The sequence below is a fragment of the Scardinius erythrophthalmus genome (genome assembly GCF_964197995.2).
Source record: "Scardinius erythrophthalmus genome assembly, chromosome: 12".
In the NCBI taxonomy this organism is placed as follows: domain Eukaryota; kingdom Metazoa; phylum Chordata; class Actinopteri; order Cypriniformes; family Leuciscidae; genus Scardinius; species Scardinius erythrophthalmus.
The window spans coordinates 14,749,756-14,768,351 of record NC_138232.1 but is presented as its reverse complement, the minus strand read 5'-3'; the positions used below and the strand labels follow the sequence as shown (position 1 = coordinate 14,768,351).

The following is an 18,596-nucleotide window of genomic DNA, read 5'->3' as shown; positions in this document are numbered from 1 at the left end:
ATGTCAAATGTAAGACATTGTTTGTGGATAAATTAAATACTACTTTATTTTTATTTTTAATTGGCTCTACAGGACAAAACAAATCCACATCATACCGTTCAAAGGTGTTAAATTGAAATATGACTTTCTTCTGGTCCCAATTAAGTTATTATTAATATATCTATTTTTTCAGAATATTGATTATGCAATCTTTATTGCAAAGTGCGAAACGCTGCATGAACTCACTGTCACAAGGCAGAAGCAGCTGAGATGGGATACTGGGCTGAAGGCGACTGTGATTCATAGACATTCAGCTAAGTTTTTCACCATAACTGTTTATGTATTTGAAGAAACCAATCTTCCGCGCACAACAAGAATGCCGAATGTGGTGACGGAGGCGATTATTGAGTCTTATGTGCTCATGTTTTTGGTGATGTCAGCGTTTTTTGTGTACTTTTGTGGCATGGTCTGGGCATTCTGCAACCCTAAACTCAGTGGCTTCGCTGAAGAAACAGAGTGCGACACGAGCAGTTTTTCACAAGTCCCTCTGCAACAAATATTCGCAGATCCTGAAGATGTGGAGACACATCCAACACACTACATCTGACCAGCTCCGAATGTCTGGATCACTCGAGTTACATCGCTTCGTGCTATATTGTGGATTCATACTTTGAAGTTTATAGAAAACAGCAAACAATTTGCTCCAGGCTCATAAGTTATTTACCTGAACATCTGCACGCGTACTGTGCAGAGTACCAGAGAACTCCAGCTTCAACACAGAGGTAAGATTGACGAGCCAGTACTGTGGTATTAACTGTTTGTGATCAAAAATCTCTAAACAAATTTATTGGTAAACACAGAAAGCTAAGTTGGTTATAGCATGATCGTTTATTTGTTAACACAGGGAAGTGCTTCTATGATCTTCGTCGCCATGGCAACCCATCAATACCTGCAACCCCCATACATTGCTAACTCATCTGGAGAATTACAGGATTCACACAAACTCTTGTAGGCTACACACACACACACACACACACACACACACACACACACACACACACACACACACACACACCACTGAAAGTACATTCGCTGTATTTGTTTTCAACTCTCCACACTTGTTTTGTTCATTTTTATTTGTCATGCTCATGTAAATGCTTTGGCAATACAATGTACAATTTGTCATGCCAATAAAGCTCGAATTACAATCATTAGTTTCTGATATGTATGTTTATTTAATGCTGTGTAGTTGAATAAGTTGTTACAACTGCACTTGTTACTTTGAACAAAGAAAAAATAATGTACATACATAGTGTATCGGAGTGAGAAGAACCCATTTTTTGTTTAAAGAGGATTAGATCTCTCAAAGTTAAGTTAAACTGAAATCTCAAGACACATTAAACAGTTAGTACATTGCAAAGCAATTTATTAATCATAAAAATCTACACAGTTCCACACATACACAATTATTCACTGGAAAGAAATGACAGAGACTAGCCTTTTATATTATACAGTACACTCTTATTAAATCAAATCATTTTGGAAGAAGGCCCTTTGGGTGACAAAATAAAAATGGAATAGATAAATACACGTCAGATTTGTGATCCCATTTCTGTCAGAGTCAGAGACTGCTGACTGTTCACAGTACTTACAATGGTAAAAAACCATTCACCTTGGAATACACTGCAACAAAACTAACGGAAATATCACAATAATTAGCCATTCATAATTAGTAGCTCAAAAAGTAGAGCATAGTGCTAGCAACCCCAAGTTCATGGGTTCGACTCCCAAGGAAAGCAATAACTGATCAAATGTGTGCCTTGAATGTCACTTTGGATATAAGTGATATTTGCCAAATACATGAATGGAAGTACTTGTTTGTAAAGAACATGACAGTTCATAACAATGCTGGACTACCACAATCATTTCATATAAAGTGTTTTGATCTTCATGAAAAACAAATATTAAGGAATTCCTTAAAGATTTCTTTGAGGGGATGGATAGAACGCGAGTTTTGACTTCTTCATATTTTACATTTAGATTTTTGCTTTGATATCTAGATCCTCGTCTCTCAGTTTCTTACGCACTTTATCCTCAAGTTCCAATAACTTCACATACAGGGCCTCTGAAATAGTCTCATCAATGTCCATCTAAAAAAAAAAAAAAAAAAAGACATTACTGTCAAATTATGTAGGTATGAGTAATGATTGATGTGAACAGGATCAACAGCTGAGATACATAAGTCCAACCATTTCTTAGCAGAACTAACCAAATCACAAAGAATTTAAACTCTGTAGACTATAATTTCCTATATAAAACTACATTTTAAAAGAATTACAATTCTTGGACTAAAATTGGCATAAAAATAGATGAGTGAGGGAACCCGCTTGTCAGGTCTGACCTTGCGTGGTTGGGTGTAATTGTTTCCAAGCCCAGAGGTCAAACTGTGGTATTTGGCCAATGGGTCCAGTGACTCAGGTTTCTGCATGAACAGCCAAAACTGTGAAATAAAAAACAATAGATGAAAACTGAGACCAGGAGAAATCTATGAGGCCAAGTCATTCTTCCAACTGACTTTCAACACTAAGCTTCAAAAACTATTAGTCAAAGTGGTTTCACTTTTATTTTTATTTTTTCCATTCCATGTACTGTACTATGAAACATACATTTTTTTCCTAGTCAAAGATTTCAGTAAATTAATTCATTTCTATAAAGAGATGCAGCATACACTGACCGGCCACTTTATTAGGTATACCTTGCTAGTACTGGGTTGGACCCACTTTTTGCCTTCCGAACTGCCTTAATTCTTCGTGCCACAGATTCAGCTAGGTGCTGGAAATATTCCTCAGAGATTTTAGTCCATACTGAAATGATAGCATCATTGGAATCTCCCTTTCCACCACCCAAAAGTGCTCTATTGGATTGAGATCTGGTGACTGTTGAGGCCATTTGAGATGTTCAAGAAACCAGTTTGAAGTTATTTGAGCATTGTGACATGGAGCGGTATCCTGCTGGAAGTAGCCATCAGAAGATGTGGTAATAAAGGGAAGGACATTGTCAGCAACAACACTCAGGTAGGCTGTGGTATTTAAACAATGCTCGTTTGGTACTAAGAGGTCCAAGGTGTAGCAAGAAAACATCCTCCACACCATTACACCACCATCAGCCTGAACCGTTGATACAAGACAGGATGGACCCATGTTTTTTTTTTACGCCAAATCCTGACCCAAGCATCTGAATGTTGCAGTAGAAATCGAGATTCATCAGACCAGGCAACATTTTTCCAATCTTCTACTGGGGTGAGACTGTGAATTGAAGCCTCAGTTTCCTGTTCTTAACTGACAGGAGTGGCTGTGGTTTTCTGCTGCTGTAGACCATCTGCTTCAATGTTTGACGTGTGGTGAGTTCAGAGATGCTCTTCTGCAAACCTCGTTTGTAACGAGTGGTTATGAGTTATGAGTAACTGTTGCCTTTCTATCAGCTCAAACTAGTCTGGCCATTTTCCTCTGACATCTCTACCACAGAAGCATTTTCTACCACAGAATTACCACTCACTAGATGTTTTCTCTTTTTTGGACCAATCTCCATAAACCCTAGAGATGGTTGTGCATTAAATTAATCCCAATAGATCAGCAGTTTCTGAAATACTCAGACCGGCCTGTCATGGCACCAACAAACATGCCACATTCAGTCACTTAAATCACCTTTCCTCCCCATTCTGATGCTCAGTTTGAACTTCAGCAGATCATCTTGACCATGGTTACATGCCTAAATGCATTGTGTTGCTGCCATGTGATTGGCTGATTAGATGTTTGCATTAAAGAGCAGTTGAACAGGTGTACCTAATAAAGTGGCCGGTGAGTGTAATGTAATAATTATTCAAGGTTAAACTTGATGATGCCTGAACCATTTGGGGTGATGCTATTACATACCAAAGCCTCCGCTCCATTGTAAGGTGAGAGGGTAAAGGTGTTGGTGAATATTCTTATCTGATGAGACAGGACAGGACATTAGGACATAATCACATTGTTAAATTTGTGTGACATTCCAATTATTATGTTGATGAACAAGAAGTAAAGTAAATTGGGGACCTACAAGCCACATTATTGGCATGATGAAGGTCCAGAAGAATGATGGTAGAATTCCATAGGTGAGGTTAGTCATGACCAGACCAGGACAGATCACTGATGAGTACAAACCCTGAGAACGGATCAAAAGTATTAATTAATAATTCACAAATAATATAATAATAATAAATTATTATGGTATATTATGATACTCTATATAATGTCATGCAAATGTTTGGAAGTTGTAGAGTGTGGCTTTCAAGTTGTGCAGGGAACTGGGAACTTACCCGGCTGTTGTAGTGACGGTTTAGGGCAAAGCTAAGTAGATCAGACGCATATTTCGAGGAGCTGTAGGGCTCATGGCCTTTCTGATGCTGCATGTCATCTAGACTAAAGGCTGATCGCTGGGCATTACTGGAAGATGTCCAGATCATTAGAGAATTGTGGTCCGTCTGACACAATAAGGGCTCCAGTTCCCTCACCTGTCACAGGAGCAAAAAATACAGTTGGATCAGGGAATGTACTGCATACTTAACAGAATTACAAAAACACTAATTGTTTTTGTGTTCCATTGTATGGCCATACTGGTAATGCTGCCCCAAACTATCACCATTAGGCGAGCCAAAAGTTGATATGTCAGGACACTCAAAAAAATGATAATGACGCCACACACTTTGTCTTAAAAACACAGTGAAGAACAAAATGGCTGACAAATGAAACATGGTCAAATGGTTATAAATAAAAAAATATAAATGTTCATTAGAAAGTTCGATTTTTTTGAAATCGAAATCTTTAAAAAAAAATATAAATGTTTTTTATTTTTTTATTTAATGCATCCTCCTTTCTAAATAAAAGTATTTAAAAAATCTTACAGACCCAAACTTTTGATTGGTACTGTATATATATATATTTTTTTTTATATATATATATTTGTTATTTTTCTATTTGATATATTTTTAAAATAACCAAAACAAGATTAGAAGTGTGTGAGTAAGAGAGAAGCAGAGGGCAACTTGACTAGAAACACAAGCCTCAATTGATCCCCCTCACTCTGTGCCGTCTCAGCAGAAAATCGATATGTCTTGTCTAGCCTTTGAGGACATGGAGTGTCATATCTAATGCAACTTTAATGTCTGAGCCACCGGAGTCACAATAACTCCACTGTTTAGAGAAGCATGAGGAGTGAACTCTGCTGCTCTGACTTCCAGCGCTGATGACCAGATGCCTCAGTGCAATTGAACAAGCTCTTCAATTAACATCAGCAACACTTCACAAGGAAGCACAGGGCTGCAATTTGAGGACTCAAAATAACTTCAGCACTAGAGACGTTCGGATGAATTATTGATCGGGCAGCTGCCAAGGGAACAGGTTGTTGACAAGAGTGAAATGAATGCTGTGGCATCCATGGATGAAATATTGTTCTTGGTGATCTTTTTGAGGCAGATGATTTGATAGTGTTGCTCAGAAAAGATAGAAATACTGTTCAACCACAGCCAAATTATGCTCCCATTGAAATAGTGGTGAAAAAACACTAGTTTTGTCTCTGTTTGTTATTATGTTCGGTTTATTTTTATGTGTGGTCATTGAAACACACTCGCTAGTTCTTATCCATCAACTTACCAGAAGAAAATGACCAAAAAGATTAGTGGCAAACACCTCCTGCAAACCAATGGGTGTGACCTTATCTTCCTGGGTCAGAATACCCTCCGCCGTGGCAAACATGTGAACCACATTTCTGATGGGTAGATAAAATGAATTATAACCAAAGACTTCTGCTATAGTCAACATAGAATATACTATAATATAACAGCACACTGTCTATGACATAAGTATATACTATAACCTGCATACTAACTTTAAAAGAAGTATACAACACAGTACTAAGTACGTAACAATCAATGTTTTAAAATGTATTTTACTGAATCACTGGCTGATGGATGCATTACATACAAGCCATTTTTTTAATTACATGCATAAAATAAATTTGCATAGCTTGTGTGCTGTATTGTATTCTTTTCAAGTGTAATAAATAATATGATGGCAATATCATATTTACAGGTGAGGGAAGTAATGTTGGGGCACAAACATTTTAGAAATTTTCTGTGGTATAGAAACTATACACCACTGTTCAAAAGTTTGGGGTCGTTAACATCAGGCTGCATTTATTTGATCAAACATACAGTAAAACAGTTATATTGTGAAACATTATTACTATTAATAATAACAGTTTTCTATTTTAATATATTTTAAAATGTAATTTATTTCTGTGATGGCAAAGCTGCAGCCATTACTCCAGTCTTCAGTGTCACATGAGCCCTCAAAAATCATTCTAATTATGCATAACATTTCGTATTATTATCAATGTTAAAGAGAGTTGTGCTGCTTATTATTTTTGAGGAAACCATGATAAAAAATCCAGGACTTTCTTTGATGAATAAAGTTCAAAAGAACAGCATTTATTTGAAATAGTAACATTTGAAAAGTCTTTACTTTGACTTTTGATCAATTTAATGCATCCTTGTTGAATAAAAGTATTAATTTCTTTAAAAAAAAAGTTAGTAACTGAGCCCAAACCTTTGAACGGTAGTGTAAATAGAAAAAAAAAATACTGTACCTAGAAAACAAGCCTTTATAAAAGGCTTTGAGATCTACTCTGGGATTCGGCATGATTCCAGCATTGAGATACAGATAGTCCAATCTGTTGTACCTGTTAAAAAAAGTATAAAATATTAAATAACGTTTTAATCTACGTTTATCAAACTGGGGGCTCCAAATGTGCTTCACTTGGTCATATAATACCAAGTACGAAAGTATTGATTGACTAATCTGATTAACTTTGTGTGAATTCTTGCATTGGCTCCAAGAGGTTTAAAAAGTACTCAAACTTTTCTTTACATATAAGTTCATCTTATTTTGTTGGTTTATGGCATGAATACTACTAGAGCAATGAAAGTTGTATAATAACACCAAATTGCATCAGTCAACAGGGAACAATCTAAGAACTTTGGCTAACATTCTGGGAAGGTTAATGTTAATAGAACATTTGTTATCTGTCTTTATTGAGTTTACCAAAACATTGGCATCCTGGAGGCCCACGCTGCATCCGAAATAGTATACTTCTCTACTATATAGTATGCGAAAAACAGTATGCCAAAAGGGTAGTATTTATGTTTTTTAACGGTTACTAAGTATATTCAAATAGTAGTACCTACTCATACAGTAGGTATGCGATTTCAGATGCACCGCCACTGCCCTGCAAAGTTTATTTCCAACCTACTTCAGCACACCTGCCTGCGATTTTGAAGCAATCCCAAAGAGCTTGATTAGCTGGTTTAGGTGTGTTTGAATGGTTGGAGCTAAACTCTGCAGGACAGTCGCTGAAGACCTCTGCATTAGCAAAACATTTTTTTATTTGTACATCATTCATGGAACATTTTTCAAAACATAAAACAGTTAGATGTTAGTCAAAAGTTTTTTAAATGTTACTATCTACTACTTTGTTCAGATAGTTTAAAAGTTATTTTCCCATAATACTTGCAAAATGATAAAATAGACAAAACATTCCCCTAATGTTTTCTCTAACATTCACATAATCAAGAAAAAAAAAAAAAGTTACAACATTTAAATGTAGGATAGGTAGTTTTCAGACAGGCTAGCATTAGCGAGCTAGCTTTGAAAGCATAAGATCCCACCCTCCCTTAAGAGTGCTCTACAAAGCCACGCCTCCTTCAAATCACATGAACGTGCACAGCAAGGAGCAAACAAAAGCGTCACGAAAGAAAGTGTTAAAGTACATCATATCTCAAAGCACATAACATTACAATAATAATGAACATAAACAACTTAAAGAGCTCTGACCTGTACCACCTGACTGCTGCAGATTCATTTCGTCATTAATAACATTGTCATAGAAACGCATAAATTCGTCACAGTATTGTGTCATGGGTTTTCATATCTTCCAAATTACAGTAGTTATGGTGTGAATGCAGCATTAGCTTGTTGATTTTGGTTCAGGAGGAACTATGGCTGATGTTTTGGTTGCTCATAGCATGAAACTCATATAGCATTAAAACGCGCTGATGACGTGTGATGTCTGCGTGAGCAGGGTCATTCGGACCGATGATTGGAATTGATTGCAATGATTGCAATTCCTTGCACAGACGAGATATACATATAAATACATTTAGACCACTTAACTTAGTGATTGCTATCAGGACGTGAAGAGACTTTCAACCAGCATAACAAAAAAAATTTCTGGAACAAATCACCAACCCTGCCTTTAAAATACCGGACATTTTGAACATTCAGAAATAACGTTTTCATGACATAATAAGCTGGGTTCGTGCTTTCCGACTGTGGTGCACTAAATTTGAATATGCGCAAATGAGATTTAAGAGGGCAGGATTTTTTTTGTGTGATAGACTAAAATTTCAGTCTGTTCCTCACACAAAACTATAAAATAGCTTCAAAAGACTTGGAAAATAGCAGATGAGTCATACAGATTACTTTTATGATGCTTTTTAGAGCTTGGTCACTGTATGCTTAAACTAAAATAATTCAGTATAAGCAGCATGAAGTCCATAAAAATGATTTGTATTTCAGTAAAAATGAATGTATTTTGGTAAACAGGGACTGGGATGTCTTACTTTTGCTTGAACTCCTCAGCAGCCCTGAGCACTGAGCTCATGTTGCCCACATCTAAGTGCAGCAGAGAAACTTGAGCTTGAGGGTGAGACACTAGAAGAGCCTGTCGGGCAGCTTCAGCTCTCTGCATGTTCCTGCAGGCCAGACAGAGCTGCAGCTGGGCATCCTGGCTTAGTAGCCGCTCACACAGGGCAAGGCCAATGCCACTGAACACATGACAGCAAACAAGGTTATATGCAGTGAACATTAGCTTGCACTCTCGCAGAGTAAAGAGATGCATTGTGCAACATGTCAACTACTGGCTATAATGAGAACACATACAGAATAATGCAATTAATTCTAATGTATTTCTTTCAAATATGTCTTTTGGTTATTTAAAACAGAAAGATAATTGAAAAAGAACCAAAGGCTTCCATCACTATAATGACAACAGAATGAAGTTTAAAACTGATGTCTAACTATTATAAGTTATAACAGTGATGTGAAACAATTAAATGAAGAAAACAATTAAATACACACAGTTTCGTTACCTGTTAGCACCGGTTACCAACACTACTTTCTTCATCCTATCTTTACATTCATACAATATATGCTACGCTACCTGTGATATTGTACTTTCCCTTCGCAACAGTTTCTAATGTGGTATTTCGCCGGTGTGTGAGTGTGCGGATGGAGTTTGCACAGCCGCCATGGTGTGATTGGAGGTCACACTTCTATCGGCCAATCAGCTGTTTCCTTTCTGTGACGTGACATCTACTCTGACCAATCAAGACTTAGCTACTGTCAGACCAGGTTAACCAATCGTCGGAAAACTAAATAATGTGATAGCAGCAGAGCATTATTATTAGAAACTCCATGAAAAAATATTAACGTTTAAAAAGCAAATAACGAGTAGCCTACAGACAACGTCAAAATGAATAAGGTGCACACAAACGTCAAATTTACACACAAATACACATTTTATTACTGTGCAAGTATGAAATCTGTTTTTATAATTATAAAATATCTAGACAACGTTTAGAGATTCATCAATTTATTATATCTTATGTACAAATTTCTAACACATAGGCCTACATGTACAAAATGTTATTAGTGGGGGAAAAAAAGACTGCTATTAAAAGAATACAGCACTTAAACTTTGGGATACGAATAGAGCATCAAACGATTAAAGAAAGAAAATGCAGTATATTTTTCATATTCATAAAAAATAATCCAGTTTCCCCTTCATTGTGATATTGTGATGTTGTCAATGTAGAGAATATATATCAAAAAGAATATGTCACAAAGACGATGTTTCAGAACAATTTTTATAAAGTGGAATGTCGAATATTTTCAGGTTTTTGTAAACAAACTCAAAAATTGAAGGAAGAAACTTTAATAGACTTGCTGAGAAAACCATCTGATAAAACATTTAAACAGTGCGGAATTAGAATTAAAGCATATCTATAATGCAACTTCATCAGTCATGTCAAGAATGTTAAAATTAATCTATACACGTAGATAGAGACTTTCAAATCCACAACCAAAACACTTATAGAATGGCAGATATCTCAACTGACCCCAAAAGGTGCACACATTTTCAATATTATAGTCATATACAATGACCGTACAAAAATGATTTACAAGTATACAAGTTAATTACAAAACAGATTTCTGAGTGTCCCATTTGCAGCACTTTTCACATGCGAAAACACATCACAACTTACTGTAAACCATCATAGTGCATCTGTTCAATACAAATCCAGTATTTATCCAACAGTTTAGCAATTCAGCACCACTTAGAATATACTCTAAAATAAAAGAAAGACAAACAGCTTTAAAATAAGCTTATTTTCATCTTTGATCAACAAAACTGATACTTACAGCCCCATTCGGGCCTACTTTGAGAATAGATGAACACACAGGAATAATATAAATGAAAAAATTTACAATTACTATTAAGTCATTTTACTATATCGGATTTCATCCAACTTCATGCAAATATTGTAACAGATTTTTTGTAAAAGGATTATGGCTATTTATAGCTCATTATGCTGAAATTTCTGTTTCTTGATGCAAAAGTTGTTTTGAGCAAAGAAAAATAATGAAAAATAATCACCATTTTCACCATAACAAGCAAAACACTTCTGTAAAGCAGTACACTTAAATATAAACACATATATAGGTAATTGCAGAATAACTATACATTTTACATTTACAATTTTAATTGAATTTTTTCTGATGTTGAATTTTAAATTCTGTGGCAACCAGATAAACTTTCTATTACTCCACTTGGTTGGAAGTGGTCTTTGCAGTTTACTACAGAGAAAAAACAATAAAATATGCAAAATAACTAAATACTTTAGCATTTTCAATAAATGAGATGAACATGTACACAAACGTCAAGTGACATCAAGATAAAAACCAAAGGTGAATCTGAATGTCAATTAATGATTCTTATTTACATTCAAGCTGTCTTCGGCCTCAAAATACTGAAAACAACATTAAATTGGAAATAATAAAAGGCCCATTAGTAGCCAGTACCATGTTTTAATGTCTCTTTCTATTCAGAAAAAAGATATTTTGTAGATATTTCAGTTAGAATAAAGTTATTTGAAGAAAATACACAGTGTGTAAAATCCAATTCTTCTGTGTTAAAGGTGCCTAAATTCATTGCTAAATTTTCTTTAGCCTAGTGCTGCCCAGGTGTTGTATGCCAACCGCAGGCACTTAGTTAGGGGGCGTATAGTTCAATCATACTATATATATACACATATATATCAGTTTGCCTTTGCACACTCACAGTGAAAATAGCTACAGAAAAAAATTATAGATTCTGATCGAACTTCCTATACATGGGAATGTTTAAGTGCGTGTTGCTGTGTGTAGTTGACTGGAGTCCTGTGGGCGAACTGAAATGTCTCTAAGAGTGCCAAGGTTGGCACGTAAGTGGACACTACGGCTTGCACTCCAGTAGTGTGTGATGAATCTCCTGGAAAGATGGACGCTCTTTGGTGTTCCTGTGCCAGCAGCTCAACATGAGCTTGTAGACGGGGTCCGGACACATTGGCGGCTGGGGCAGGTATATCTGAGGATAAGGAAATACTCCAAACTATAAGACGTGGTTTAGATTAATTGGATGAGTTTAATCTCATACACCTCTCCATACTAGCAATTAAAGGGTTAGTTCACCCAAAAATAAAAAATTCTATAATCATTTACTCATCCTCATGTCCTTTCCTTCTAAACCCATAAGACTTTAGTTACTCTTCAAAATACAAATTAAGATATTTTAAATGAAACATGAGAGGTTTCTGTTCCTTCACTGAAAGGTCTAGTTAACCAAAACTCAGGCATCGTAAAAACCATAAATCCATATGAAACGAGGGGAATGAATTATCCATCAATGTTTTTAAAAACAGTGTAACATAGATGAGCATGGTCATTTTTCAGCTATGCATAATAATATGTTTAATTGTTGAATGTTTGCTTTTGTATGCAAAAATAGTTTAGTATGTAAATATTTATTAAATAGTATTTAGTATAGGAGTAAAAAATAAGGGGGTGTCTTGTCGGGGTTAGTCTTGGGCATTAAAATCCCGGGATGAAAATGGGCCGACAGAAACCTCTGATGTTTTATTAAAAATATCATATTACTTGTTTAAAAGCTAAACCAAAGTCTTATGAGTATGGAACTAGGCCTGTCACTATCATGAATTTTGTTGTGATGATCAATTGTCATACAGATAATTGAAATTAATGATTTAATTCTGTTTTGTTCATGTCACTTATTATCCTAATACATTATTGTTTTACTTGGAATCGTCCATAATAATACAAATTTGAATAAAATAGGCCCATGTGTTTACTTGAATGTTATGAAAATGTATATTTGTATAATATAATATAATATAATATAATATAATTATTAGGTTTATGTTTGTACTTTCAGGTTTTCCTTGTGCCTTTGTTTCCTATGTTCCCGCTTCTTATTTGTTGTCATAGTTACCCATTGTTTGATTCATTAGCCCCTCTCTCTTGTTTTCTCCCTCAGTCAACTTGTCTGTATATATGCTGTAGTCCTCTGTTTGAGTTATTCTTTGTCCATTCTCGTCGCTGTAAAGTGTGGTTGTGTTTCTCCTGTGTGCTCCTGTGTTCAAGTGTGTTTGTTATTTTTTGTTTATTGTTAAAGTTGGCGAAATGGAAGAGGAGGACATTACCACTCAGCCGAAGCCTCCCTAGCCCACATCCTCCCATCATCAATCCTCGTTCCAGTGACCCCACCTGCCTCGGAACTCCTCCCTAGTCCTTCCCCACTCCTCCAGTCTCCTCGATTTATTGTTAATTAAAGTTAACTGCTGCATCTATATCCTGCCTCAACTCATGTTTGCTGCAACCACCAATGCTGACTGTCATATAATATAATGTATTCTGATTAAACACACAAACCTTCATTCCATATGAAGGAAAACCCTTGACTATCTTTATGTACTTTACAACAGTTTTTTCAATATTATTTGGCAAAATGTAAAAAAAAAAAAAAAAATCCACACACGATCAGAGGATTAATAAAAAATGTGGCAGGCCTATTTGGAACAACATGAAGATAAGTAAATGATAACAGAATTTTAATTTTTGGGTGAACTATCACTTTAAGCATTCTTTTACCTGTCTCCTCTGATCCCGAAAGAACTCCCCTGTGTTTTCAATGACCTGCTCATCTGAAAGCTGTGAGTAGGGCTGCTCTTTGCAGAAGGTAAGCATCTCCCAAAGTGTCACGCCAAAAGCCCACACATCACTGGATGTGGTGAATTTCCCCTGTAAAGTACACAAATCATCCCGTGTCAGACTTTTATAGACACAGAATCTGTTTTAACCTACAGCATGTATGAAAAATAAGTCACTAGAAATGTATTTGCAGCCAGAAAATACAACACTTATTTCCTTTGTCAAGTTTATGTGTGTGTGTGTGTGTGTGTGTGTGTGTGTCTGACCAGAAGAATGCTCTCCCAGGACATCCAGCGGATGGGCAGCACCGCTCTTCCCTGGATACGGTAGTAGTCTCCACTATACAGGTTCCTACTCATTCCGAAGTCTGCAATCTTGATGGTGTAGTTCTTCCCTACAAGGCAGTTGCGGGTGGCCAAGTCCCGATGGACAAAGTTTAGTGAAGATAGATACTTCATGCCTGAAGCGATCTGTGTGGTCATGTGGTGCAGGTTACTGTAGCTGAGACAGTAAAAACATAGAATATGAGTCATAACCTGGTTAAGATCACTCCTTAAAATAAAATTTAGCAATGAAAAGTCACTTGTTGACTCTATTCCGTACACTTCCTTTGTAATAATGTGTTAATTTTTCATTGGGATTTTAAAGTCCCAGTCCACCACTATAATTGCACTTCCAATTGCCATTTCTATACTTAAATGTAAATGTTTAAAAAGATTTGGTATCAACCTGACTGTTGGAGCGTTGCTGAGGAGAGCGATCATGCCTTCAGGCTCATGGCGAGACAGGAACTGATTAAGGTCTCCGTTCTCCATGTATTCGGTGATCATACACAGAGGGTCAGAGCTCATACACACTGCCAGCAGCCTGATGATGTTGGGGTCTTTCAATCGTGACATGATCTTTATCTCCTTCAAGAAATCATTCCTGTAAGGTATTGGGAAAAAGAGCTATGGCTATTTGGCAGGTGTGCGTTTATTTTAGATGTTACAGATGGAGGGATGGGTCAATGAAAATGAAATTATTTTTTTCATCTGTGGAACAAAAACAATAAATATTTTCTGTCATAAAACTAATAACAGCATATGGATGTGAAACAATGACAGAACTGTCATTTTTGTGTGTAGTATATCTTGAAAATTTTGCTCATAATATTAAAGTTTGTGTAAGCACTGTTACGGCTTTTGTATTTTGTTTTTTGCATGCATTTGATGGTGATTAGGATGTAGTGTCAGTGTTTGCTTTAATTTATTGGAGTCACGATTGTGACATTTGGGCATGCAAACCTAGCGTTTTTATTGGCATCCGCTCGAAGCATCTTAACAGCTACAAGCACTGTTTGGTTTTCAATGACATCGAAGGAGAAGTCCTCATCCATGAAATCTTGCATGCCTTCTGCTTCACACAAATGCACCTGGAAACAAAACAGCAAAAACATCCATTTATTACATTCAGATATCATTTAATGATTTTGCAATTTTGTATGATTTAAAAAAAAATCATACTTTTATTAAGAAAGAACACATAAAAAAGAAAGTAAAGACATTAATGTTACGGAATATTTCTATTTCAAATAAATGCTGTTCTTTTTAACTTTCTATTTATCAAAGAATCCTGAAAACCAAATCAGCATATTAGAATGAATTATGAAGGATCATGTGACACTGAAGACTGCTGAAAATTCAGCTTTGCCATCACAGGAATTCATTACATTTAAAAACATTTGAACAGTAATGTACCATAAAACACATGATAAAGCATTGAACAGGAAATTCTTTCAAATTCTATACAAAAAAAAAATCAAATGAGTATTATCATTCTTTCGAAAATATACAGAACTGACCTCTCCAAACTGCCCTTCTCCTAGCTTTTCTTTAAAGGTAAGCAGTTTCCGAGGAAATTCCTCCACAGCGACATCCTTCCCTGACAGCAGGTCCATGGTGAGGGCGGGCACAGCGTAGGTGTTTCCCCCAGTCACACCCTGCAGGTTGACTATGTCTGCCTCAGCATAATGTGGGACACCCTCTTGCACACTCACTGGAGCAGACTTGGAAGCTGTACTTGTTGATGCTGCAGAAAAATACAAACATACTGTATATGTATATATGCTATTGCCCTCCTTATATATTCAAAATTTCGCTTCTGGAACTCACCGGTATCCTCGGATGTTTGGGAAAACTCCGGCAGTTTGCGGACCAGACGGGAGGGCTCTTGGTAGTCGGGTCCCAGAGGGAAGATGCGCTCATAGGTGGAGTTGGACTCCTGCTCGCTGGACACTGAGGAGGGGCTGTTGTTGTTGTTGTTGTTATAGGTGAAGGTCTCACTCTGTATTGACAGACTAGCAGTTAGTTCATCGTCCAGCATCCTCCGAGACACCTGGAATGAAGGATGTTTTGTGAAGAATGCTAAAAAAAAGTCTAAAATATTTACTAGTAGTTTGAAGCATTATGCATCTATGAAATCATATTCACAATCCACTTACGCATGCCTTAATAGCATCACTCTGTTTCAGAGGCCATGCAGTCAGACTACAATAACAGTTTCTCATCCTTGTTTATTACATTAAGGTCTGGTGCAGAATGGAAGATTTTTATGCAAGAAGTTCATGTGGGAATATTCTGAGACATAGACATGATTTAAAATCAGACTTCTACACATAATTAGATAAGATTGGACACACTATTGCTCAAAAGTTTGGGCTCAGACATTTTTTAAAGGTCTTTTTGAAAGAAGTCTCTTTTGCTCACCAAGGCTGCATTTATTTGATCAAAAATACAGTAACGCAATAATATTGTGAAATATTATTACTATATACTAATACTAATTTCTATATAGATCTCTTTTCTGTTTGAATATATGTAAAAATTTAAAGACAAAGCTAAATTTTAAGCAGCCATTCGGTGTCACACGATCCTTCAGAAATCATTGAAATATGCTGATTTGTGCTAAAGAATTTTTTTTTTTTGTATAACCAATGATGATTTTTGTGAAAACTGTGGTTCTTTTTTTCTGGATTCTTTTGATGAATAGAAAGCTTAAAATGCATTTAAACAGCATTTATTTGAAACATAAATTCATTCAATGACTCAAAACTTTTAAAAGGTAGTGTAGGTCATAGAAGTCTATTTAATCACATTTTAAAGCTATGTAAACTTCTGCCTGTCACAAATACATAAAATAGTCTACATGGTTTAAATATTACATTTATTTAATTCCATCTCACCTTCTCAAGCATCTTTTGCCACACTTGTCTCCATAGTATGATAACAATAATGGCCACTAAGATGAAGATGATGGCGACCAAGCAGCCAATCAGGATCCGGGTGTTGCTGTCATCTAGTTTGTGGGTGGGGTCATCGTCTAAGAAAGAGGAAAAGAGAAAAATAACCTGCAAAGTGTCCTTGAGCTATGGAATGGTGCTATATAAATTAAACTTATATTATTATTGATGAAAAATGGCACAGAACTCAGGGACGTGCACAGGAGAGAGGCGCGGTGGCTAAGCCCCTGTCCCACTACCCTCATCGGCAGAGGTGCCACCCTTGGCTGGATGAACCCCAAAATCACCAGGTAAACATGATTTCGACCGAGCAATCTTCCCTCAGTGCCCTTTTTTGATTTGGGCCATTGCCCCTCAAAATGTCTGTGCATGTCCCTGATAGAAACTGCTGGTTCTCAACATATGACTCAACATCAGTGGGAAATCTGACCTGGTTGATTACTGGTGGGAGTACCGGGCTTCGGGGGAGCCAGAGTTGTGTTGTACATGGCTGTATCTGAAATCAGGGAGTTAAAACAGTCATTTACCCAATGCCTGCGCCATTACGAAACAATTTTGAACAGGGTCGATTTCTTTGCATGGTCATTTACTAACCTGACTGGAAGGTGATTTCACTGAACATCATCCAGATGTCAGAAAAGTAGTACTGGCACTTAATAGCACTGGCCATGTGATTATAGAGTGAGACGGTGACGAAGCGGGCACTGGGATTGACATCATCCATCACAGGGCTGAATGATATAGGTGTGGCCTCCCAGTCTGACTCTGAGCGGAAATAACACACCACCTTCTGAAAGGTCTTCACCCTTTGGGAGAACATGTTGTTACAGTGCACCTGAATCAATTGGGATTAAAAGGGAGAGAGAATGAATACAAAAGCATTATTATGGGTGTAATTTAGGAAGAGTTGAGTAATTTAAACCTTTAATCTTTACAATAAGCTTAATTATAGTTCAGTTTCAGCAATTACATAGATTGCACCTTTAATAACACCCTCTTATGCTTGCTTTCCTAGTAAGTTCATATGGCAGAAGAGGAAAGAATTAGCGGTGTACATGACAGTACTTTGATCTGACTTTATACCTTCATGGTGGTGAAGTTGCGGGTGCGGTCAAACTCAAACATGATCTCAACATAACCATTGGGAAAGCTCTCGTTGGTCCAGCCGACATAGTCATAACCAGGCCATACGTTGTACACGTGACTGTGTGTGAAGTCATCGAGACCACACATGCCATCCGTCAGTTGTCCAAGTCCTTCTGTCATACTACAGGGGAGAATAAAAATAGAGTGTATGTTTTTGTGTGTATGTATAAATATCGTGATGTTATTTCCATCAAGAGGTGCATCAATTTTTGGTCAGATCTTATACTGACGATGCAAGAGTCAAGCACTCTGTGAAGTCTATTCCAGCACATCCCAAAGACTTTTAATGAATTTAAGACTGGGCTCAGAGGTGCCAATACACGTGTGAAAATTATTCTTTATGCTCTCTCCCAACAATTCTTTCACAATTTGAGCCTGATGAATATGGCCATGGTGTGTCCATGTGTGTTCCTACATGGCTGAAAAGCTACAAATTACATCAATTAGGGTTAAAAGAACTGTTAACATGCTAGAAACACAATATCACTGCAATAATAATACAATCACAGACTTGCCTATTTAAATCCAAACAGCGACAGCAACACTAGTATATATATAGTTTGAGGTCAGTAAGTCATTCAAAAATGTTACTTTTCTTATTCAACAGGGATGCATTAAATTGATCAAAATTGACAGTGAAGACTTTCACATTCACTTTACAATTTACACACAAAAATATTCGTATCAAATAAATTCTGCTTTGCCATGATCGCAGGAATAAATTACATTTTAAAATATATAAATCCATTAGGCTACTTTTTGTTGTATTTCAT

At 36.5% G+C, this 18,596-nt stretch overlaps 2 protein-coding genes across 4 annotated transcripts in view; both read right to left on the bottom strand.

Annotated features, from left to right (window-relative positions):
* Positions 1-1,388: 1,388 nt before the first annotated feature.
* hsd17b7 (hydroxysteroid (17-beta) dehydrogenase 7) lies at positions 1,389-9,431 on the bottom strand. Of its 2 annotated transcripts, none has more exons than XM_081380597.1 (9): positions 9,221-9,431; positions 8,693-8,896; positions 6,661-6,753; positions 5,667-5,781; positions 4,334-4,528; positions 4,075-4,179; positions 3,912-3,968; positions 2,381-2,479; positions 1,389-2,129 (listed from the first exon to the last, which is right to left on the bottom strand). In XM_081380597.1, exons 1-9 carry the CDS (start codon positions 9,253-9,255, stop codon positions 2,016-2,018), a joined length of 1,017 nt encoding a protein of 338 aa, XP_081236723.1. In that variant the 5' UTR covers positions 9,256-9,431; the 3' UTR covers positions 1,389-2,015. The 2 variants fall into 2 exon arrangements, with proteins under 2 accessions (XP_081236723.1, XP_081236724.1); XM_081380598.1 differs by having other exon boundaries at positions 9,292-9,412.
* A 618-nt stretch (positions 9,432-10,049) lies between these two features.
* ddr2a (discoidin domain receptor tyrosine kinase 2a) overlaps positions 10,050-18,596 on the bottom strand; it is a 35,068-nt gene continuing 26,521 nt past the window's right edge. The window contains exons 7-17 of one of the 2 annotated variants that reach the window (XM_081381780.1): positions 17,761-17,944; positions 17,272-17,512; positions 17,108-17,173; positions 16,621-16,757; positions 15,551-15,773; positions 15,241-15,467; positions 14,684-14,811; positions 14,127-14,324; positions 13,664-13,898; positions 13,338-13,487; positions 10,050-11,757 (exon numbers count right to left, since the gene is read on the bottom strand). In XM_081381780.1, the coding sequence (XP_081237906.1) occupies positions 11,626-11,757; positions 13,338-13,487; positions 13,664-13,898; positions 14,127-14,324; positions 14,684-14,811; positions 15,241-15,467; positions 15,551-15,773; positions 16,621-16,757; positions 17,108-17,173; positions 17,272-17,512; positions 17,761-17,944 (1,921 nt within the window). In that variant the 3' untranslated portion in view covers positions 10,050-11,625. The remainder of the gene's footprint in view (positions 11,758-13,337; positions 13,488-13,663; positions 13,899-14,126; positions 14,325-14,683; positions 14,812-15,240; positions 15,468-15,550; positions 15,774-16,620; positions 16,758-17,107; positions 17,174-17,271; positions 17,513-17,760; positions 17,945-18,596) is intronic. The other variant, XM_081381781.1, reaches the window with a different exon arrangement.